Consider the following 21,900-nt stretch of genomic DNA (forward strand, 5'->3'; position numbering starts at 1 on the left):
TCCCCTTTTTATGCTTCCCTCAGGATATCTATCAGGTCTGCGCAGCAGTCTGTGTGGGCTTCACTGCCTATATCACAAGAACAACTTTTATTGGATTCCACTTTAGCACTTGAGTTTCAAGACTCAGCATGAAAATGAAAGCAGAGGTAGAAATACTGTTTGGTCCCACATTCCAACAGCCTAGATCAATTTTAGTTGAAAGTAAATTTAAAAAACCACCAGGGCTTTCGAAGGCAAAGGTCCTACCTTTCAAAAATACCTCTCTCATACATGGTTGCTACATCCAGTTCTGTTCCTTTTTGGGCAAACTAAATTAAAGCCAGGAGTGGCTGCTGTTCTTCCTGTTCTGTTCTCTGGCAGTCTAAAACTGATCCTTCACAGGAATTTTAAGCACAAATATGGCAATATATGCCTGCTATTTTAGTTAATTATTTTTCCTTACCAATATTGAAGTACATCTAATTATCAGGACAGCAAGCAGATGACACTTTACATAGACCATCCTGGTTCAGCTTGTCTATTGCCTCCATAAAAACAGACATTTAGTTAAAACACTAATTCAGGAACTCAGCAGGATGCAATGCAGATGGTGATAATCTCTATACCGGGTCCCGACTGTATCAAAACATCAGAAAGTATAGATACTTTAGATGCTTTTACCTGGCTCTGAAGTGTTGTTCCTAAAATATTTCCTACTAGAGAAATAGAGTTAATGACCCAGTCATTTCATCTGTTGAATTCAGCAGCAGTCAAGTAGAAAATTAAAATAAGGTAAACTTGAGCATCCTGCTGAGGTCAGGTACTATATGGGTCAAGTTCAAATTTCAACACAGTCACTGTTAATTTTTATTTCAGGTAATTCAGACTATCACTGCTACTGACAAAGATAACTCTGCAAATGGTGCAAGATTCCATTTTTCTCTTGATGAAGGGCTTTCTTTGAATCCCAACTTTTCTCTAAGGAACAATGAAGGTAAATCAAATACATAAATCTCAAAGAAATGGGCTTCTGTTTTGTCTGGGATGTCTCAATTGAACAGAACAATTTCCATGAATTTCCTGATAGAAAGGGAAAACCATAATATGTCATGCTGAGCTGTTGGATAGCAAGGACATGTGTACACAGTATATTGTAAACTATGAATAATCAGATATTTCATTTTGGATTTATATTCCATTTTATTTTAGCATTTATAATTCATACATTCAGGAATGTTTTTGAAAAGTGGATTAATGAAAAATATGTAAATTTCACTTACTTTTAGGAGAGTAGCACTGACTGGGTACTGTCAAGGTTATTGCCAATTATTGCTTAAAGGAGAAGAAAAACTAAGGGACATAAAAGTTGTAATTCATGCTTACTTTTACAGACGTGACACCAAGAGCAGGTCCTTCTGTGGTTCCTGGATGATAGTCTTTTGCTTCATGCCATCCCTAAGAAAGTGTGCCTGAACATTACAATCAGAAATTCATAACAGATAGGCCCAGAAGGAAAACATCTCTTAGAGTGTCCCAACCAAGTGTTTCTGAACATTTCTTGAGTGAAAGAACTGTCTAACCTTTCCAAAACCCAAACCTAAATCAGCCTTGGTCTTGGTCAAGTATTACCTTGTGGTCTCCATTTTGCAACCTGATGAAAATAAGAGTAAACATTAAATGTTTGTCTAAATTTTCCTCTTAAGGTTTTGTGTATGCACATGTTGTGGGGTTTTCTTTGTATGCCCGTGTAGAAGCATGTGGGATTTGCTTTATTTTACAGTTATATATTTGTAGTACTGCTGTGGAATGCATTCTGAGTAGTCTTCTGTAATGTATTAACTCCATCACTGGTATATTTGGTACATAAAGTGATATTGAAACAATTCTTTACAGACTTTTTTATCTGTTTGTAAAATCAATCAGGGAAGGAGACTGTATAATCTTCCTAAAGAATCTGTTCCAATGTTTAACTATGCTTACAGCAGAAAAAAATCATGCTATTTGCTTGGACTACATTAATGGATTTCATATTCTATTTCCGAAACAGATCAATAAATATATATCAATATCAATAAATAACCATAAAAATTGAACAGCTAATTAATATATTAAAAATATTCCCTAAGTGAGACTCCAGCACTTTCCCAGATTAATATATCATCCCACTCAGATTTGCTTTATAGCAAAGGCCAGACTGTTGTTTCTGAAATGAAGGAGGTGTACCACTATGCATTTTTGTATTTTAGTCTACGCTTCCAACAAACTCATTTAGTATTGGACTGTGATCTCATGCGAAAGACCACAGGTCTCGCGATCTCTCTGGCTCTGACGTTTCTGTGCCGGAGCACAAGGTGTAGCGATCTCTGAAAGGCGTCTCCAAAGCGAAGCCACTCAGCAGCATCAGCTACATAGACTCACACACGCCTGTGTGCACAAACACACGGAGAGCTTCAGTAATATGATCGGCAGCAAAGAGGCAGGAAGGGTCTTTGCAGAGATGTCCAAAGAAGCTGTTTATTGCTTCTACACTGTGAAGGGTTTTAGAGGCAAAAGACTGAGAGCAGTGCAGGGTCTAGGTTTTAGTACAGGAGTGGAGGGAGCATCAGGGACCAATAGGGAAACTTCGGGGGAGTGTGAGGGGCAAAGGCCAATGGGGAGAACAGGGAAGGGAGAACCCTCTAAGGCATGGAACATATAAGGTAACAAGGAGGTGGAGGGTCCATGGGCCAACCAGGGAAATAGAACTGGGGTAGATTACCATAACAGAACAAAGCATTCTGGGAGAGGCTTCTTTTCTCACCGTGACATAGGCAGAACTCCGTGGTACTAGGGACTGTCTTACCAATAACTCTCGCTGTCCCATGTAGCACAGGGTAACCAGTGACCAAACACAGGCATGTTTGTTTCAACACAAAATGCTTACATCGAGAAGTGTTTTTGAACAGCTCTACTAAAATTGTAGTTTGTGACAAAGTAGATTTTTTATGGTTTTGAACATATTTAAAGCTGGATCTGTATTGTGTGTTCATTACTACATAAGTTATTTAACTACACAGATTTATAAGAGGGCACAAACTTCTAACAAGCTTTTGATACAGCAATGTCATGCTTTGGATAGAAATATTCAGCTTTGGATAGAAGCACTTGCTGCTTTCTTGTGACTTCCCCAAGATCAATGAGCAGTGACTTAGCAATCAACAGCTGAAATCAGTGTTTGGATTATCCTAGATTGAATTTTATGGGGGGAAGTAGATGAAAGAACTGAAAAAGGTGTCTTTTAAGGTAAAAGCCTATTGTGCATTGTGTTTTTATTTCACCTAAGGAAGTACAAAAGTATGCACTTCCTGTAGCATCTTGCATAAAACTTCTCACACATACAGAGACTCAAGTAATGCAACTTCCAAACCGGCCATATAATTAACAAAATGACTGCTTAACTCAAATGATAACAAGAAATTTATCTTAAAAACAAATGCATAGTCATGATTTTGCTCGGTAAAAGACACTTTGAGTGTATTGCTTAAACACTGTCCTTTATTGGGACCTTTCCTTTGTGACACAATCTATACATAAAATATCAGTAAAATACCTATGAAGTACATGCACAATATGCAGTTACCTAGCACTTACAACTATCATATTTCTCATCTATTTCTATTCAGAAACAGATATTCTGTTGCTTTTTATTCTAGGAAATAGCTGAAAGAAGGCAGGCAGAAAAGGCTTTTCTTATGTCTGTGACAAGTTTACACTTTTGAAAACTCATGTTTTCAAGCATCAGGCATTAAAAATAATCTGAATGTTCTTAACAGAAGACAGCTGCTATTTTTACATCTGGATTTCTGAACTCTATAAAGGCTGGAAGTCTTGGAGGGTTTCATTTGTTTGTTTGTTATGTTATGCTTTTAAAGAAATACTGACAAAAATTGCCTAAACATAATTTGTGATAATGTTTTGCAGAATGATAAACCCAAGTTCTTGATGTCACATAGAAAATGGTAGTCAGTAGTAGCTGTATCTGTCTCTACAAAACTATAATCCTCTTGCAGTCACCTTCTAATCTAGTCATCCACTCCTTTTATTTCTTCAGGAAAAAGGTTTCATTTCATAAAAATGTCGGTAGACATTTTCCTCCCGTGTTTTCTTAACCAAAAACAACGGAGTTGTTTTCTTTGACCCCAAACAGACTTTTGCATGGATGTACCCCTACTCATTTATTATCAGTATGCTCCAGAGCAGTGCACTGGAAGTTCAAATATTTATGCTTGTATCTATGCACTTTGACTGAAATCTAAGGCTTGTACAATCATACAATTCTGTAGTTTGTCCCTATCTACCTGTATAGATTGCAGCAATATATAATCCCAGTGTGTGTATGATTCAGGTCAATAATATTCTATGGCTTCAGCGAACTAAATAGGTATTAAAGCCTCAGTCCAGATGATAGATCTGACCAGTTAAACTTTATCTCCTGGGCCTGAACTTGTGCATTTTCTAAATGAAAATCTCCACAATATTAAATCTCCATTTGTGGAATATTCACCCTCATAATGCAGAGTTTAAAACCTCCAGGGAAATGTAGGTCAGGAGAGAGTCACAGGGCTATACCAAATATACCATCCAGCAAAATGAAGAGTTCCTTGGATCACATTCTGGATTCCATTTGTGCTACAATATTCTTTCGAAAGGAAAGAAGAAAGGAAAATACAGAATATTATTCTTAAAGTGCAAGAGATTCTTTGTTGCTATTTGAGTTTCATTACACACTGAAAAGTACTATTCAGAGAGAGTAAAGACTTACAAGTATGAACAAGAGGACAGACAACAAAATGATGCAGTACCTGTGCTTATGTAAGCAAGGCAGAACAAGAGCTGTAATAGAATTTCTTTGTTATACAAAGAAAATGCATTAAGTTGTAATAATTTTCTGCAGCTTTAGAGAGCAAACCCAGAGAAGATTTTTTGTTGTTGTTGTTTGGGAATTGTACTTATGAAGGGCTTTTGATGAAAACAGGGTTGTTTACAATTTATTCTGCCTAGAAAATTGTTACAATTTCTATTAAAACCTGAGAAGCCAAGTACTTTTTTGGCTGTGCTTTTATATTGTAGATCAGCTTCTACATAATACATTTTGTTGTTGACTGTGTTCTACTCACTTTCTTTTTTAGGATGTTGTCATAGATAATTTTGTAATCCTTTTTCTAATATCACAAAGTTACACTTTTTGCCTAATCAGAAATATTTGCTTTTGCATATCCCATTAAAAAATTCCCAGAGCAATATGGGGCTAAAAACATCTTCTGTTGGGAAATCAGAATAAAGATGACAGAAGTTCTTCACAAAAAGTCAGTTTCCATGTATTGAATTCTAGACTTGTACTGTTTTTTTCTTACCCTAAAAAATAATAATATTTATCCAGAAGGTTAAAGAATTTTGGATATATTTGTCAATTTCTTTTTAGTTTGATGGAAAATGCGTTTGAACATGTCATTATTATCATATTTCCAAGCATTAATATGTAGACACACTTCACTTTCAGAACTTACATAACATATTTCAGGAGATGAAAATAGATTGAAGTCTCAGAGAACAGTTCACTTAGAACATTTAAGAATTTTCTGCACTGTAAAGCACTGTTTTGCTGGGGCTATTTTTTATCACAAGATATACAGTCTACCATTGGATGCTTCAGTGGTATTGTAAATTTCCTGGACAAAAAGGGTTTATGCAGATAATGGACACATTCACCCAACACTGCCAATAAGATCCGTGCATTCTCTTACTTCAGTAAATTGAGATTGCTGACTTCTGATAGCAAACTAAGTTTAGCTTACTTTCAATGAAGAGCAACTCCCTAGAGAATGCGTAGCTTTTGTTCTCCTTTTATTTCTTATGGACAAAGGTATCATATCACAATAGTATTTGCAATTTATTTCTCCCCTCTGCCCACTTATCTCAAAGATCTGGCCCTTTGATTATTGTCCAGTGATGGAGAATATTCTGGAATTGGAATAAAGGTATGCCATTTTTCTGGCACTTAATTCTGGAGATTCCATTTTCTTAATTTTATGTCAGAAGATCCATTAACAGCTGCAGAAATGGAGATGTGATTTTCTGTAAAATCTAGAGCAGAATGATTCCAATGGCATCTGTATAAAATGAAATTTAGAATATGTTCGTCCACACATGCCTGTGATATATATTAACATTTTTCCCTGTGTCACAGATCAAAAAATAGTAAAAAAAAAAAAGATAAATTTTACTCATCATTGATGTTATCTAGAAAGAGAACAACCTCCATAGAGTAAGTGATCCCATCCCAATGTGAATTTCTTGCAGTACCTTCTGTTTATTGCTCTGCCCTTCTCATTTCCTAACATATTGGACAATGTGTCTGTGAACTAACTTGAGGGCTTTCAAGTTGCAGATGAGCTTGCCAGATACCAGACCACGTATTAGTTGTTCTAGGACATCTGAAGTGGCATTTTAAAAGGTTGGATTGAAACCCCACTTTACAACCCAACACGAGGGGTAAACAGCTGCATAGTTCTGCTTTCATTTACATCACGGTGTCATGCTTGTTCTAGTTATGTGCTACTGTGTGTTTCTGCTGACCTTCTGTGAAATATCATCCTGCAAAGAAGACAAGTTGTAACTCGAGAGAAATGATATCTGAGAAAGTGCATAATTAACTTCACACATGGTGACTGTAAGTACAGTCCACAGAAGTGTTGCTACTGTAAATGGATTGAATGTCTGAGTAGGTATTATCAAGAATCAACATATGGAAGTTAAAAAGGAATTCTACCATGAGTACAACAGACAGAAAACCAGGACCAACTACTGTAGAGGGAAGACATTTTCCTTCTTCACGCCTCTGAACATCTTTGAAAGTTTTTTGATTTTGAAAAGTTGGCTCTAAGATTGATCATAGGTTAGTGTATAGTGTAGAGGTTCTTGCATTTCTTTTCTGGATTGCAACCTGTTGGTGATTCACAAACCAACCATAAAAAAATAACTATATTTCAGGCCAAAAATGTGTTCTATGTTACTTTTCATTTTTGCTACCCACTGAACTGGAAACTTGTAATAGCTTTTTGCCCATTGGCAATAGCTTTGAAGCCAGCAAGAGTTATCAGTAAAGAAACGAAACAGAAATGCCTATCAATGTTGTCCACATAAACAGATTAACTGCTGCAACTCTAGAAATGTAAGAAATGCAAATCATTCCAATATATCTTCTTTGGGTTTAATTAGTTTATGACTTCTCAGAAAATTTATGGTAGTTGAACTGCTGATATGAGCTGAACTGAAAACTGAAACATGCCTTACGATATAAACAGGATTTTACTTTTTTTTTTTACTTCTATTTCTCTTGTCTCTGCTTTTAATGCATAATGGGTCAAAGGAATTCTCAAATTATGAATAATAAATGAGCATCTTCCAATGTGCTTCAGTAGTCACCTTCCATGGTGTTACCATTGTATCTCTGCTTCCTTGATTTTCCTATGCCCTCCTTTCTTTTCTTAGTTCAGAAGATCAATATAAAAAGGCAGAGATGATGGGAAAAAGACTGTGATAACAGCCTGGTATACAGTGTACAGTCTGGCTTAGTAAACTACCACATCTTCAGAGTGTGAAGAGTTGCTGCGTTACAGCCATGCAGCATTTCCCACGGTTAATGAGATGAATCTTAAGTTCTAGTTGACATATTTGCAAAGAACAGCAATTTTAGGAGTAATTTTAGATCATTAGAAAGTTTAGATCATTAAATGGAGCAATGTACAACACAAGGAATCAGATAAATATTTCTTTCTCTGTGTGGGAGTTGTTAATTTCCCTTAGCACTCAGTCCTTTAATCTCGAGTGAGTCCTGGTTCTCATCATACTCCTCTGGGGTGAAGTTCACCATTTAAATCTATTGAGATAAAAAGGTCTTTCCTTCGAGGCCTAGAACAATGAGATCTGCAGTTCTCATCATCCTACTGCTATTGCTGCTATCCTGTATGCTTGTCTTCCATGACTATTTGGTGTATCTGCTTTCAGATATCAAAGAAATTTCTCAATACATAACACCCTGGCTCACTTTCAAACTACTGCTGTTGATAGAACTTTTTTCCCCTTTCAATAAACTTTTCTAGGTCATCAGTGTCTGTTTTTAAACTTGGCTTCCTGTAGCTTTTACAGATTGTGAGATTTTTTTGTTCTGTGCAAAGCTCTTAAAAGTTGCTGTCTTTCTAGCTCTTCTCCCAACATGTTCCTATAATGGTGCTTGATAAGGAACAAAACCAAATAAAATCTGGAAGCTCAGAACACTAGAATAGTTGCCAGGATGCAGTCAATATTGCAGTTTGGCTAAACGTTTTTCTATCTGTTCATTTTTTTGGCATACCTTTGCATATGATTGTCCTCAGAAACAGAGCTCTGACTAGAGCATCAGAGATGTAATGTCTGTACTGTGGCAATACGATTAGCTTTGATCCTGTGCTATCCTTGATTCTCAGGGATCTTTGGAAAACCAGACACAGTTTCTTTTTCTGAAAAAAAATTAGATATCTTATTTGTAAAATATTTTAAGAAATTTAATGAGAAAAAGATAGTATGTGAGAGTTCAGATACTTTCCAGTATTTTACTTATATGTGAACACAATGCACTAAGTTACCATATTTAAATCTGTGATAGACTTATAGTGAGAATTAACACCTCTGACAATATTGGGAACAGAAAATTTCCAAGCCAGTGTCTGAAAGATCATATTTTTATTTGTATTAAAATTTGTGAAAATTCATTGAGGGAAAAGCTTTACACTGCTTCTTTGAGAGTGCTTATCACTGGGTATGTTATTACAAAAACTCCTGTGTGTGTCAAGCAACTGTTTCTACGAAATCTACTTACTAATCAAGAGAATACAAACAACACAATTCCACCAGGGCAATTCTTTAAAATAAAAAATTTTGTACTGGTTCCCTATTTTCTTTTAATTGTGTCTTGTACTAATATTTCATTGTATCTTATACTAATATTTAGTTGTATAATTTAACAGTGATGCCTTTTCCTGGTCTTAAAATCAAGACTCAAACATGGTTAGAAGGGAAAAAGGGATTTTAACTTTGTATTTATTTTAAGGATCCTTAGGTGCACACGTCCAGGTTGAATGCACTGAAATGCACACTGCAATGCCCACCCCCAAAAGATCTGGTATAACATTACAGGTCTTACTAATTAGCATATCTATCAAAGATTCCCCAATGAGAGGCTCAAGTGAGCCCCCCTCCCCAAGGAACCTTCCCCTGGATGGTTCTATCTTAGTTTACAGAATGTGTTCTGGAGAGGACCTTGGGGTCTGGGGCACACTGATCCCTAGCTACGAAGCTTCTGAAATGTTTAGTCTCTTAGCTGAACAAACAAGTCCAAGAATGTAGGGGAAAAGCACTAAGAATACAGAAGTTGTAGAAAGGTATAAAAGGGGTATAAAAGAAAAGGCAAAAAATCGTCATGGCATTAACAGTACAAGAAAAACAATTTAATATTGAGTGAAGGAATACAACACTGATAGAAAAAAATGTCTATTTTCTTCAATTTGTATTTATTTTGTGCAGTATAAAAATATCAGTTCCTTCTTTGGCAAAACCTTCCTCCCATAGAAGCATGGTTTAATTATAGCTTTTTTCACATTTTTTCACTGTAACATTGACTTGTATAATTTGCCCATTTGTAATTATTTTTCTCTTCTTTTTTCTCTTAGCTTTAATTTCTTTTTCCTCACAATTTTCCCCCATCTGTCCACAGTTACCCTCATAGCATACATTTTCACATCTCAATGTTCTTCCCTTTATGTCTTTTCCAATACTCTCTCTGCTAAAATTCTATCATTACCGCAAGATTTCTGATCATGAATCCTCCGTTCGTCTTCATTATATTCAGTCTCTGATGCTTTTGTTGTCAGCTAGCATTTTCATCGCTGCCTCTGGAGCTGTGCAGTTCATTCACTCTTTTTTAAATTTATGTCATAGGCAACATGCACAGCTCTTGGCCTTGTACCTCCTCTCGACTCTTTGTAGAACCCAATGGAACCCAGATTTCATTATCATGGGGTTTTTTCTCTTTTGAATTTACGGAATAATGTGAAAGTTATATTGCAGCTCAGCAGCATACTGTTATCATATTGCAAAAGGAATTTACATGCCACAGTGTGTCATGGTGCGTGCTTGATGCTGTTTAGGGATGCTTAAGGATCTGTAGACTGTTGGAATAATGCTGAGGCAGGCAACAAACCTGGTGCGCTCTTGTCCATACTGCCTGAGAAGGGTCGCTGGTGTATGCTAGTAACAGTGACTGTGCCTGGGTGTTATGTAAGAGTCCTAGTTGGCCCAGAACAACAAAATACAGAATATTTTGGGGGAAGGATGTATTTGTAACAAATAACTTTGTAAAGTACGTTATATCATTGACATTTTATAACCTTTATGGAAGTATAATTTCCACAACATGATGTTCTTATGTTCTGTCACAATTTTTTAGATTAAAGAACTATCTGTGTGCCTCATTCTGGTTCCATTAAGGTTCTGTAAACTGAATTAATATAAACAGCATAATAAGTGGCTGGTGTCATCAGTCATCAAAACATAAACTTGTAGAAGCAAACTTGACATAAACCAGTAGAAGCAGGACTCCAAGGCATACAGCAAATAAATAAATAAATATCTTCTATTGAGCCCACTCCAAGTGAAAAGAACAGCACTTAATGAGTTTATAACAAACTCACCATGCTGGATATTTCCAAAATGTGGGGGGGAGGGGGGGGAGTGTGGAGGTTTGTGGAGGGATCTTGTGGGTGTTGCTCTTGTGAAGAAAGGACTCCAGTGCTTAGTTCTTGGCTTAGAAAAAAGGGTATCACTTCCCAGCTCATGTATGTATTTTTTGTGTGAAACCTGTTACCAAATATCTTGTGATATTATGCTGATGTGGGATAATATTACCAGTTGAGAAAAGTGGGTTAATGTTTTAAAATTTTGCACAGAACTTGGTAGAAAGTGTAGCATGAAGATCAGTCACCTGAAACAGATCTTGAATCCAGTTTGAACAGAAACTTAACTCTTTCACTCAAATGTGTGTGCCTCAGTCCAATGGGCTAATACATAACACACTGGCTATTTGTTGCACTAGATTTTCACAGAGTGACATGGATTTCATTTTTCCATAGATTATGATAAAGCCATTTAATGCTATAGCTACAGTGGTAAGGAAAAATAAGAAAATTTCTTGTTTGTTTGTTTGTAATAGAAAGAGAAACCTGGCAGATGTATTTTGTACTTATTACCCTTCTGTTGTTTGCTAAAAGATTCCAACCTCATAACCCCACAACTTGGAAACCATGTGACAAGGAATACAAGAAAGCTCTCTTCTTCTAACGTCTCTTTCCATTTATCAGTCTCCATCTCTCTCTCTCCATAACTCCTTGTGTCTCAAATTCTCACTGTCCCCAATTTCTTTTTTAATTTATCTTGGACTTTTATTCAGGGGCTAATACTTTTATAGTGGTGGCAACAAACTGAAAATAAACTTTATACCTATGAATATTAACTGTAACTATATATTGCTGTAGCATTTCTACTCCTGCATTCTCTTCATGCCCCTTAATTTCTTGGATTTAAAGGTATGTGGGTGGCAACTTCCTACCCTCCTTAATGCCTACAAATGCTCTTGCAATGTGTGATTAATACACAGTGGATTTTCTTTGACTGTAAATTATGCCAGATGGACCTGTAGGGAACAGAAGGGTGACAAAGTCTTATGTCACTATCTCCCCTTTTCATATTTATCTCTAAACTCTACTAGTTTAGAACATGTAATACTCACTCTTTTCCCTTCCTTCGCCTTCCCTCTTCCTCCAGACCTCTCCATAGCATGTGTCTTTGGTCACTGTCCTTTCAGATGCTTTCTGAAAGCTCACTTAAACTTTAAAAACTTTTGCAAACATTAAAGATGAAAGTCTTATTTTAGATTTACTAAAGAAATTTTAATATTCTTCTGAGATTCAAGAGGATTTTGTGTTGTGCAAAAATTTAACAACAAATATCCTCATAATTCCAGGTGTTCAAATTGGCAAGGGTCCATATGCAACCAACAGCATAACATGGAATGAAAACACTTGCAAACTGGTCCCAAAATGTTTGTCCAAGTTCACTTAGATTCCAATAAAAATACAAGAGTTTTAAATAATCTTATTTACATAATCTTAGTTACTTTCCACCACCTCCTCTTTTTCCTCTCTTGGCCAGAAATGCTTCCTGACAAATTTTAATTCTAGACTGTCCATATTCACAGATTTGGACTGTCTACTTTTAAGATGTCCACGCTTCCATTTGATGGGAAACATGCAGTAAAAAACTTTTTTTTTTCATTTTTTACTTCACTGAAAGTTTATTCTGGTTTTGATATTGTAGATAATACAGCCAGTATCCTGACAAGACGAAGGAGATACAGTCGAACCACTCAGGATATCTATTACCTCCCAGTTTTGATTTCTGATGGAGGAGTGCCCCCTCTCAGCAGCAGCAGTACCCTCACCATCCGGGTTTGCGCCTGCGAGAGAGATGGACGAGTGAGAACTTGCCATGCTGAAGCTTTCCTCTCCTCTGCTGGCTTGAGCACAGGAGCTTTAATCGCAATCCTGCTCTGTGTTGTCATTCTTCTTGGTAAGCCATTTGCAATATTAAATGATGCTATCCCTCCAATCCCTCTTGGAATTTGACAGGGCACAAGGTTTTAATATGGTATGCTTTTGAACTAGTGGTTGCCTGGTAGTAGGAGGCAATTAGAAGCACACAGCTGTGATTAGAGGGGAAAGGTTTAGCTAAAATTAATAGGGAAAAATGCTTTTAAAGTACATTCATGAATATCTGGAATCCAGTAGAATTTTTTCCAGAGGTTATCAAGTAATTAGCACTGCAGATCTTTTTTTCTGTAATTTGGAAAGATTTCAGAAAGCGACTGACTCTAATTCCATGTCTTGAACAGTGTGAAAAATGATAGAAAATAGATGGGCAAAGCTTTTTGAAATGCATTAAGCTGTAAGAAACACCATTAGCACTCTACAAAAGCCATTTCTTAATTACCTCTGTGGAATAAACTGATAGCAATGCACAACATAATCCACAGGGGCAAGGGACATAGGAGAATATAAGCAGGCTCATAAGATTAATGCCATTGCAAGTGCATGTCCTCTTGACTTTTTTAGGTTATTTATTTTTCTGGGCCAATTTGAATGTTACCCATTAGTTAATATTATGGTTGGTTTTGGTTTTGGGATTTTTTTCCTGTCAGAGGCACAACTTGCTGCATACATGACTCTGTGCTATTCATGTGACTTGCTGCATTCTTATAGAGTGGCAAGAAATAATAGTACTTGCAATGTGACCAACAGGATATTTTGAGGATTTTTTTCCCAAAGATTACATTTTCTAAGAACTACTTTCCTTACAGCTTACTTCAGTATTTTCTTGTCAGAAGGCTGGTTTAAAATATATAGTTATACATTTAGCTTGCTATTTTGTATTTTATTACACAAAATTGAATATTCATAAGAAAAAAATAAACCTTTTACATATTAATTCAATTTATATGCTAAACATTGGTTTTAATGAAGCACTGAAAGCCCTGGCCTATGCTTCTGAAAAATGCCAACTATAGTTACTCGTTTCTCATTTATCTGAAAGAATGTTATCTCCATTTATCTCCTTTATGAAATCCCTAATAAACTAAGTAGCAAATGATCCCAAATACCAGTACTGAAAATACCAGCCTGAAAATATTACACCACCGTATTTTGACTTAGTGTCTGCTATTTCTGTAGCATACTCAGATGTAAACTTTAAACCTACTCTAATATCTGCAGTTTTCTCTTTAGCAATTGTGGTCCTTTTCATCACCCTAAGACGTAGCAAGAAGGAGCCTTTGATCATTTCAGAAGAAGATGTCCGAGAAAATGTTGTGACATACGATGATGAGGGTGGTGGAGAGGAAGACACAGAAGCATTTGACATCACAGCACTGCGGAATCCTTCTGCTGCTGAAGAGCTAAAATACCGGAGGGATGTTCGTCCTGAAGTGAAGCCTCTGTCCAGGCATCATCCCTCCTCAAGCCTTGACAGTATAGATGTTCAGGAGTTCATTAAACAAAGACTGGCAGAGGCTGATCTGGACCCCAGTGTGCCCCCGTATGATTCCCTGCAGACATATGCCTATGAGGGTCATAGATCAGAAGCTGGGTCTATCAGCTCTCTGGATTCAGCAACGACACACTCTGACCAGGATTATAATTACCTTGGAGACTGGGGACCTGAGTTCAAGAAGCTAGCTGAACTCTATGGGGAAATAGAATCAGAAAGAACAACTTAGTTGTAATTCCCAGAACAGAGAAGTTCCTAAACAACTGGACAGATAATGACAGCAACAGTAACAAAAAAAGTGAATACAGTACTTGGAACTAAGTGTATGCAGTTACTGTAGAACAAGTGCCCTTTTCATATTTGAAACTGGGTTCTCCAATTGGAAGAAAGTCAAAATTTGAAAAATACAGAAAAAAGGATCTATTGTCCCTTGTATATTTTTTTTTAATTGCTCAATAAAGTCCCTGGTACCTTATCTGCAACAATACCTAAAGTAAAGGAAAGCAACAACATTTTTATTGCAATATGCGTAACATCTCCAAGCTACAGTAAGTTTATGGTCATGTCTGTTTAAGAAGAGAGCTAACAGAGGATCAAATCTCTGGCAGATGGTTGTGATGTTGCATTTCTAGCTGTGCTCTAGGCCTTGTGATCCCAACGTGAAGTAGCCAACGGGGTTTACTATCAGTGTGAGAAGTGCTACCAGTCTGTTTCCTTTACATTTAAGAGGCCACACCTGTCCTCTTAAATAAATGGTCCTTTGATGATTTAATCTTATTGATTTAGCAGGTTGCATTGAGAAGCTGTCATTTCATTATGTCCTTCATAATCATGTCATCCATAACCAGCTAACAGATGGAGGGCATCATTATCTGTAGCTCAAACACAGCTCTAGCCCTTAACCCCAGACCTGCTCTGTTTCTGCATGCTAGAGGAACTGTGTTGTTTCCAGTGTTGTGCTTATTCTTTTTATCTTTTCAAAGGAACATCATTCATTTAAATGGAATAGGCCCAAAGTACCCTTTATGCAACAAAGCAGATGAAGCATAGGCTTTTTCAATAAAAACAACAATGGCAGCACCATTAAACTATGCAGTTGTTTGGTTCACTGTGCTTCACTTATGTTAAGAGCTGAAGCTTTTTAAATCTGTTGCTGGTCTGAGTCCAGAAGCTACAACAGTCTGTTTAAAACACAGTGTTCTTAATCATAATGTTTCTCTATTTCTGTGCGTGACTAAAAGCAAAATAGAGCTGCTCGTAAGACATTGGGATAGCGAAAATTGAAACAAGGAGAATAAGATGATGATGATGCATTTTTCTTTTAAGTTCAATCTACTGATATTTATTTCTCTTAGAGTAATTGCCACCTAAGCAGAAGAAGATGGTTTTTCCCTATTTCAAGCACCATGGAAACAGGAACATTTTAAGTCAGTGGAGGAAATATACCATTTCTGTGGTTCCTGTGGATTAAGTAAATTGATTTCTTACATTAGTAACTTTATAGCATTACAGAACTGATAGTTCTCCTTAACATTGCAGACTGCTTAACACCTAATCCAGCAATTTTTTTTTTTCTTTTTTTAGCATTGCAGCTGTAGGACTGCTAAACAATTTTGCTTAACATAGCAGCCTGCTTATCACCTCATCTAGCAGATTCTGATTTTTCCTTTGATTTGTTTGAAACTTTAACCTTTTCTTTGTCTTTCTGGTGATAATACTGTGAGAGGACCAGGAACTCATAATATCCCATGAAAGATATATATAATGCTCATGAAAGATATTAACAGTCCTCTGCTTCTAACTGTAACTCCACTTAGAGAAATGGACTTCTTCCAGTATGAATTAGAGACAAAAAACTCTCAGAGTAGAAGCTGTGTACTTTTTTCTTACTGTCTGGTCTGGTGTGCAGAGGGATAAGGATTTGTATGCTGCACTAGATTCCTCCCTCTGCATTTTAGCTGCCACTTACATTCAGCTTAGTAAAGAAGAGTCTATATTTATTGCTGATCTACTGTGAGCCACACAGGTGAACTAGATAATTAAGCCTTCTTTTCTTTATTCTATTGTTGGGTGGCTCTTAGACATTTCTAATCAGTTTACTTTGAGGAGATTTTTTTTTTTCCTTCCTGTGATGTTGTTGACTGCTTTTGGTTTAAACAACCTTCTGGAAAAAACAGCAAGCAGTTTTGTAAGAAACTTTTTACACTCTAAAAAGTATTAGTTGCATTGTAGTTCCAGAATTGGTTTTTAGTACACTATTTTGTTTAAAATTTGTAATCTTCTTTCTTTCGGAATCTGAACCCACTGGAAAAATTTAGTAGGGAAAACCCCCTGAACCCTAAGATATTCTGCTGATGACTTTAAAGTAGTTTAATAATTTGTGTTCATTTTCTTTTTTAAACTTTTTTATGAAATACAGAATCTTTTAGAAATGTATTTAAGGAAACGTTCTTACTGTAGAGTGAAGTTAAACAGATGCAGTAAGAGTTATGCACAAGCTGAGAATGGTTTATATATTGTCTTTTTTGGGAGGGTAGATCTAGGATATGTTTCAGTTTTGTCCCAAATAAAGCAACTAGTAGTGTGCAATTTTGTTAGGAGAAATTTTCTTTTTATTTAGGTCACACTTGCTTTATGCCAACATCTAAATTTTTATACTGTATGAGTAGAGTGGTAAAAACAAAATGTTTCAGCATTACTACTACCATAATACTTTGTATCACAGCTGCATGAAAATTGCATTCATTGTTGTATTATAGTTTTGAGAACTAGGTATTAGTTATCTTTATGTCTATTCCCTCTGGCCCGACACCAAAGCAGGGGAAATCAATTGTATTTTGTGTTTTAAGCACTGTTCTTGCCATTTTTTTTTTTTATTTGTATCACAGAACGTTCAGGCTTAAAGGCAACAGAAGTGCAGTGACATAAGCAAGCAGTCACTCCTTATGCTAATGGTCTGTTTAAGTTAATAATATCTCAGAGAAATAAGAATCCCCTTTTCACCATCCCTGGTGCTCCCTTTGCTGCTGTAGAGCACATGCATCATACCCCAGGAAACCTGAATCCTTTAAAACTCTGCAGGGTTATTGAAAGGCTGCTTCTGTGATGCTGTGGTGTGTCCTGATTGGTACATCCTATCCACAGTGATCGCCAAATGTGCTTCTCAATCATGATATGTCTGCATGCTTGCTATGCTTACTGTGTTTTATTCAAATATACATCACAGTGTCGTGTTGTTTGCATGACAAATACCAGAATATTAAATCTTCAGAGCCACAGAAGAAGTCCTCACAGTGCAGAAAAAACAGGTTTACAGATTTATTATCCTGATCTCACAATTTTTTCATTTGGGTCTTTATGTCCTAAAAAAAAATTTAAACTATATCTGAGAAATTCTATATTGACCTAGATTGAAGTGGAAGAAAATTAACACAGTATGCCATGCATGGAACAATCATTTCATAGCATTGCTGATTTAAACAAAGTATACATTCAGTGAAAGTATTGTGGGAAACTCTTTCCAAGTTTATGTTAAAGTCTGATTATATAGACTATGCTTAAAGCTTTCATGGATTTTTTGTGTACTCATATTCTCAAATATTTTCCTATTAGCCTAAATATTAATCCTGTTGCTGCTTAAGAACTGAATGATGAAAACTGCCAGTTTGATTTAAACTGGAAATACTGAGTAAAGTTAAATGGCACATGCGAAGTGATACTTCAGGGTTTTCTATTTCAGTTTGATTTCTACAACAACCATTCAACTAATAGCACATTTCCACCAAAATAATTAGTTGCATTCCTTCAAATACATCCTCTTTCTTGTAATGGCGAGGCCACTCAGTATGCTGTAATCTTGACAAGTCAAAATTGTCTGAAAAAATCGTCAGTATAAGAATTTTAAAATATGAAACTGTTTTTTTCAAACTAAAACCTGTCAAAAAGGTAGTTTAATACAGTTTAAAGACAGGGAAGAGTTGAATTCAGATGGTGTTAGATTAAGATTCATACATTGAGAACAAATTAATTTGTTTATCAGTGTTACCTTTTATTGCATACACATAGAATACTGTAAAAGTTGAAAGTAAATTCACTCTTATGCACTTTATTTTTTTTGCATTCTTCTTAGAAAACCAAAATAACTGCAAACATTTTTGAGTTTTAATTCTAATTGATGCAGTTGTTTAAATTGTGAATATTGAAAGAAAATGTCTATGTGAAAGTATTCTTTCTGCTATTTAAAAGGAATTACAAAATTTCTGTGGTCTAAGAATTTTCAAAATCATCCTTTAGAAAATATAAGTATTGGACCGGTCTGGAATTAACCAAAATCATAAACTCACACAAGGGTAACAAAGGGAATATTCTAAATGCAAAGAAGGATATAAAATTATGCTGCCTAGCGTTACTTTGTGTATTATAAAGTGCTAAGACCTTGTACTTGCAGTACATATAAATGGCACAGTGCATTCTAAGGAACATTAGAAGTGTGTTGCAAGTTTTGGGCCATTGTTATTTTTCCAAAGTCTCCAAAAAATATATATATTTTTTTTAACAAAAGAGTAATGTACAGTATACCTCCTTATGCAAGTGTTACTGATAGAAATTGTTACATTTTCTTTTAATAAACAAAAGGGACAAAATCTTTTATTTGTATTTTTCAAATAAAATGTGCTCTTTGCTATGGTGATGGGTTATTGTATTCCTCACCACAACCAGAATGTGTTATTTTGTCTTCACTCCTATAGTCTATACTCACCAAGGAACCAGAACATCTAAAGGCTCTTTGTCTTTACAACTCATGTGTGACACAGTTGTATTAATGAGGCCAATGTCAGAAACTGTATGGGAACTTGAACTGGATCTGTAATTCCTGATATAGCCCCTTGGTTGTCCCACTATTTCAAAGACTCTCTCACATGATTATTACTTCAGATGGATAGGGATGGAGAGAGACACCATAAGATACTTTACAACAGACTGCAGTATAGCTGCTAAATGGTTCATTACTTTTACTTGTGGCAACTGTTCCTCTCCAGCCATCACTGTCCTGAAACTGAAATACAGTGTCATAGGATGAATACATTATCCACATGAGTGAATTGGGGAATTGCACATCTATGAATCCAGATTGGTGATAAAAGCCATGGTTATCATCCTAAGTTGACACAAGACAAAAACAGGCAAGGACATTTATAATGATCAAGCTCAGGCACAGGCAATGCAAGTGCAAAGGAATCACTCATTCTTTCTCAAAGGAATTAAAAAGCTTTATCAACAAATTCTGTGTTAGAAAATAATGATACCATGGCTCACAACAAACTTGTTGCATGAAAGGCTGTCTTTCCCAGACTGAAATAAAAAAATAGTGCTAGGGTAGACAGGAAACAGAAGTAGAATTTTCTTGTTGAACCCTACTTACTCTATTGTCTATGGGCCAATTTAGATTGTGTACCACCATACTATGGAATTTTCACATGTGCCTCACAACAGATCCAGAAAAAAAATATTATGGTAAGATAATATTTGCAAGATAAATATTGTCAGCCTGAATCTGAATGCAAGTTCAGGGAGGTTTTGTGGTATTTGTTTTGGTCTTCAGTTGACATGTTAAACTTTCAGAAGAATTTTTAGAAATATTTTAGATAATATTTTCTATTTAAGATTGAATTTTCTTCTTCTTTTATTGTCTTAGCAAAGCTTGCTATCATCTTATATTATCCTGAAATTGATTTTTATTTTATTTGGAGTCCATACTACTTCTATATATGTGGCAAATATATTATTTATACTTAAGTGCAGAGAGTCTTCAAAAGCTAGAACGTTTGGCTTGTGAGTTTAGCAGACTTTTTCTGTGGGCTTCATGATTCCATGTAACATTTTTGTGTCCTTGTAACTCCTCACAAGTCCATCAAGGAAGTCCCAAAGATCCAACAAACTTTCCACTCTAGCTGTCTCTTAATCTGGTTTGTTCTGGAAGTATGTGCAACACAGCATATTACAGCTGATAGGCAGTCAGCACCTGCAGAAACATACTCCAACAGAGATACCCTCAAAGCAAATATGGACATTGGGATTAGCACTCTTAGAGGATCATAGGGCACAGAGTCCTAGCCAAACCTGAATAAAATCAGAGTCCACAGGAACTTCCACCATGGCGGACCTTGTCATCATGCATGTTCAATGTGCAAATACCTGGTGAGCTCAATGGAAATCTCAGTAAAGGTACACGTAAATAAGTGAACTGCTCCAATATCAGAACTGCCACATCTTCTGCTAGAGTTCTGGGTGGGAATTAGTCTTAATACGTTTGTCAGTCTAACAGTGTGAACACAATTCTGACAGTTTTAACACAAAACTTTACCTACCACATTAACTGTCTTGAAACAAATTCAATTGCTCTCAACCTTATTCTTAAGACTATGCATTGTTTCTTTAAATCTGTATTAATATCCTTGGTTTAAGAGCAGTTCTTCCCTTTATCTTCTGGAATTGATCTGGGGACAAAGCACCAACAATTAAAATTCAGCCCTGTTTTGAAGTCTCGAGCACACACATCTCACAGACAGTTTCATTATTGGATTTGGGCTGGGCAGAAATCAAACACAGGTTGTGTATGAAAAGTAGAGCTCACTCTTACTAAGCAAACTATTTTTTTTCTGCTAGTGTAGGTCTATTCATTTAAAACTATGCTTGAAGTGAAAAAGTGTATGAAAGTACACACATACTGATTATGTCACAGAAACCACGTTTGGATTTCTCAAAAGATGTAAACACAGCTCATAATCTATTTAAAAACTATATTAACTATTTAAAAACTATATTAACTATTTTAAAATCAAACTTGCATTTTCCAGATAGTTTTAATGCTTTGTGGTACATAAATTTTCATCTTAGAAATGCTAACATGGAGCAGAATAGTTAAGCGATCCAAATCTTTTTTATCTCTAGCAGCTCTATTAAAAAGGAGAAAACTTGAAAATATGTTTCTTTATGATATGAATTGGATTATCAACTCTGAAAAACAAGTTTCTTGCATATGATGTTGGTGACAATAAAAATAATTATGTTATTGTTCTTTCTTACTTGTTTTTTAGCATAATTTTTAATGTAGGCTGCCAAAGTATGCCTTAAGTGTTGACTAAATGAATTATATAACTGCAATTTTCTGAAAGAAGGAAATGAAATGTAAAGTAAAACTCTCAAATCGTGTATGTGAAACAGAAGCTCAGACTCTTTAGGTGTATCAGAAACCATCACCTCATAAACATATTCTATTCCATGTAGTGCTATTTAAGAAAAAAAAGCCCTCTAATAATCACTTGATGTTGTGTCCTTTCCAAATGACGGTTTCATCTATCTTTATCAATCGGTTTTCTTACTTTTTCAGTAAGACTCACTACACTTTTTTGACAAACTTTCTTCTTTTGATTTCCTCAGAACATTAAGAAGTCACTTCTGTTGAATTTGACAGAAATTCTGTCAGAAGGACAGTTTTTTGACCAAGTCCGGGATAGAACTTCCCACCAAAATCTGCAAGGACTAATCAATAACTTACCGGTCAAAACACTTTACCATGGATGTGCAAGACTGACTTCAGAGCAGGATGTTAGATGGGGATCTCCCACTTCAGCTATTCCTTTATCATCATCCCACTAGAAGTTTCAATGAATTTCTACTATTTTTTTAATTCATATTTTGGGAAAACAACATTCTTGTTTTCTCTCAAGCTCTGTGTGGCTGAATGAT

The 21,900-nt window shown here is 35.8% G+C and overlaps 1 protein-coding gene across 7 annotated transcripts in view; it reads left to right on the forward strand.

Moving 5' to 3' along the window:
* Window positions 1-21,236, forward strand: part of CDH18 (cadherin 18) — a 520,804-nt gene extending 499,568 nt beyond the window's left edge. For 5 of the 7 annotated variants that reach the window (XM_017738733.1, XM_017738734.1, XM_017738735.1 and 2 more), the window contains 3 exons: window positions 856-973; window positions 12,427-12,678; window positions 13,878-21,236. In XM_017738733.1, the coding sequence (XP_017594222.1) occupies window positions 856-973; window positions 12,427-12,678; window positions 13,878-14,380 (873 nt within the window). In that variant the 3' untranslated portion in view covers window positions 14,381-21,236. Of the gene's footprint in view, window positions 1-855; window positions 974-1,370; window positions 2,070-12,426; window positions 12,679-13,877 lie in introns of those variants that run through there. The other 2 variants (XM_008637183.2, XM_017738738.1) reach the window with 2 other exon arrangements.
* The last annotated feature ends 664 nt before the right edge of the window (window positions 21,237-21,900 follow it).

The sequence above is a fragment of the Corvus brachyrhynchos genome, unplaced genomic scaffold, assembly GCF_000691975.1.
Source record: "Corvus brachyrhynchos isolate BGI_N302 unplaced genomic scaffold, ASM69197v1 scaffold23, whole genome shotgun sequence".
Taxonomy (NCBI): domain Eukaryota; kingdom Metazoa; phylum Chordata; class Aves; order Passeriformes; family Corvidae; genus Corvus; species Corvus brachyrhynchos.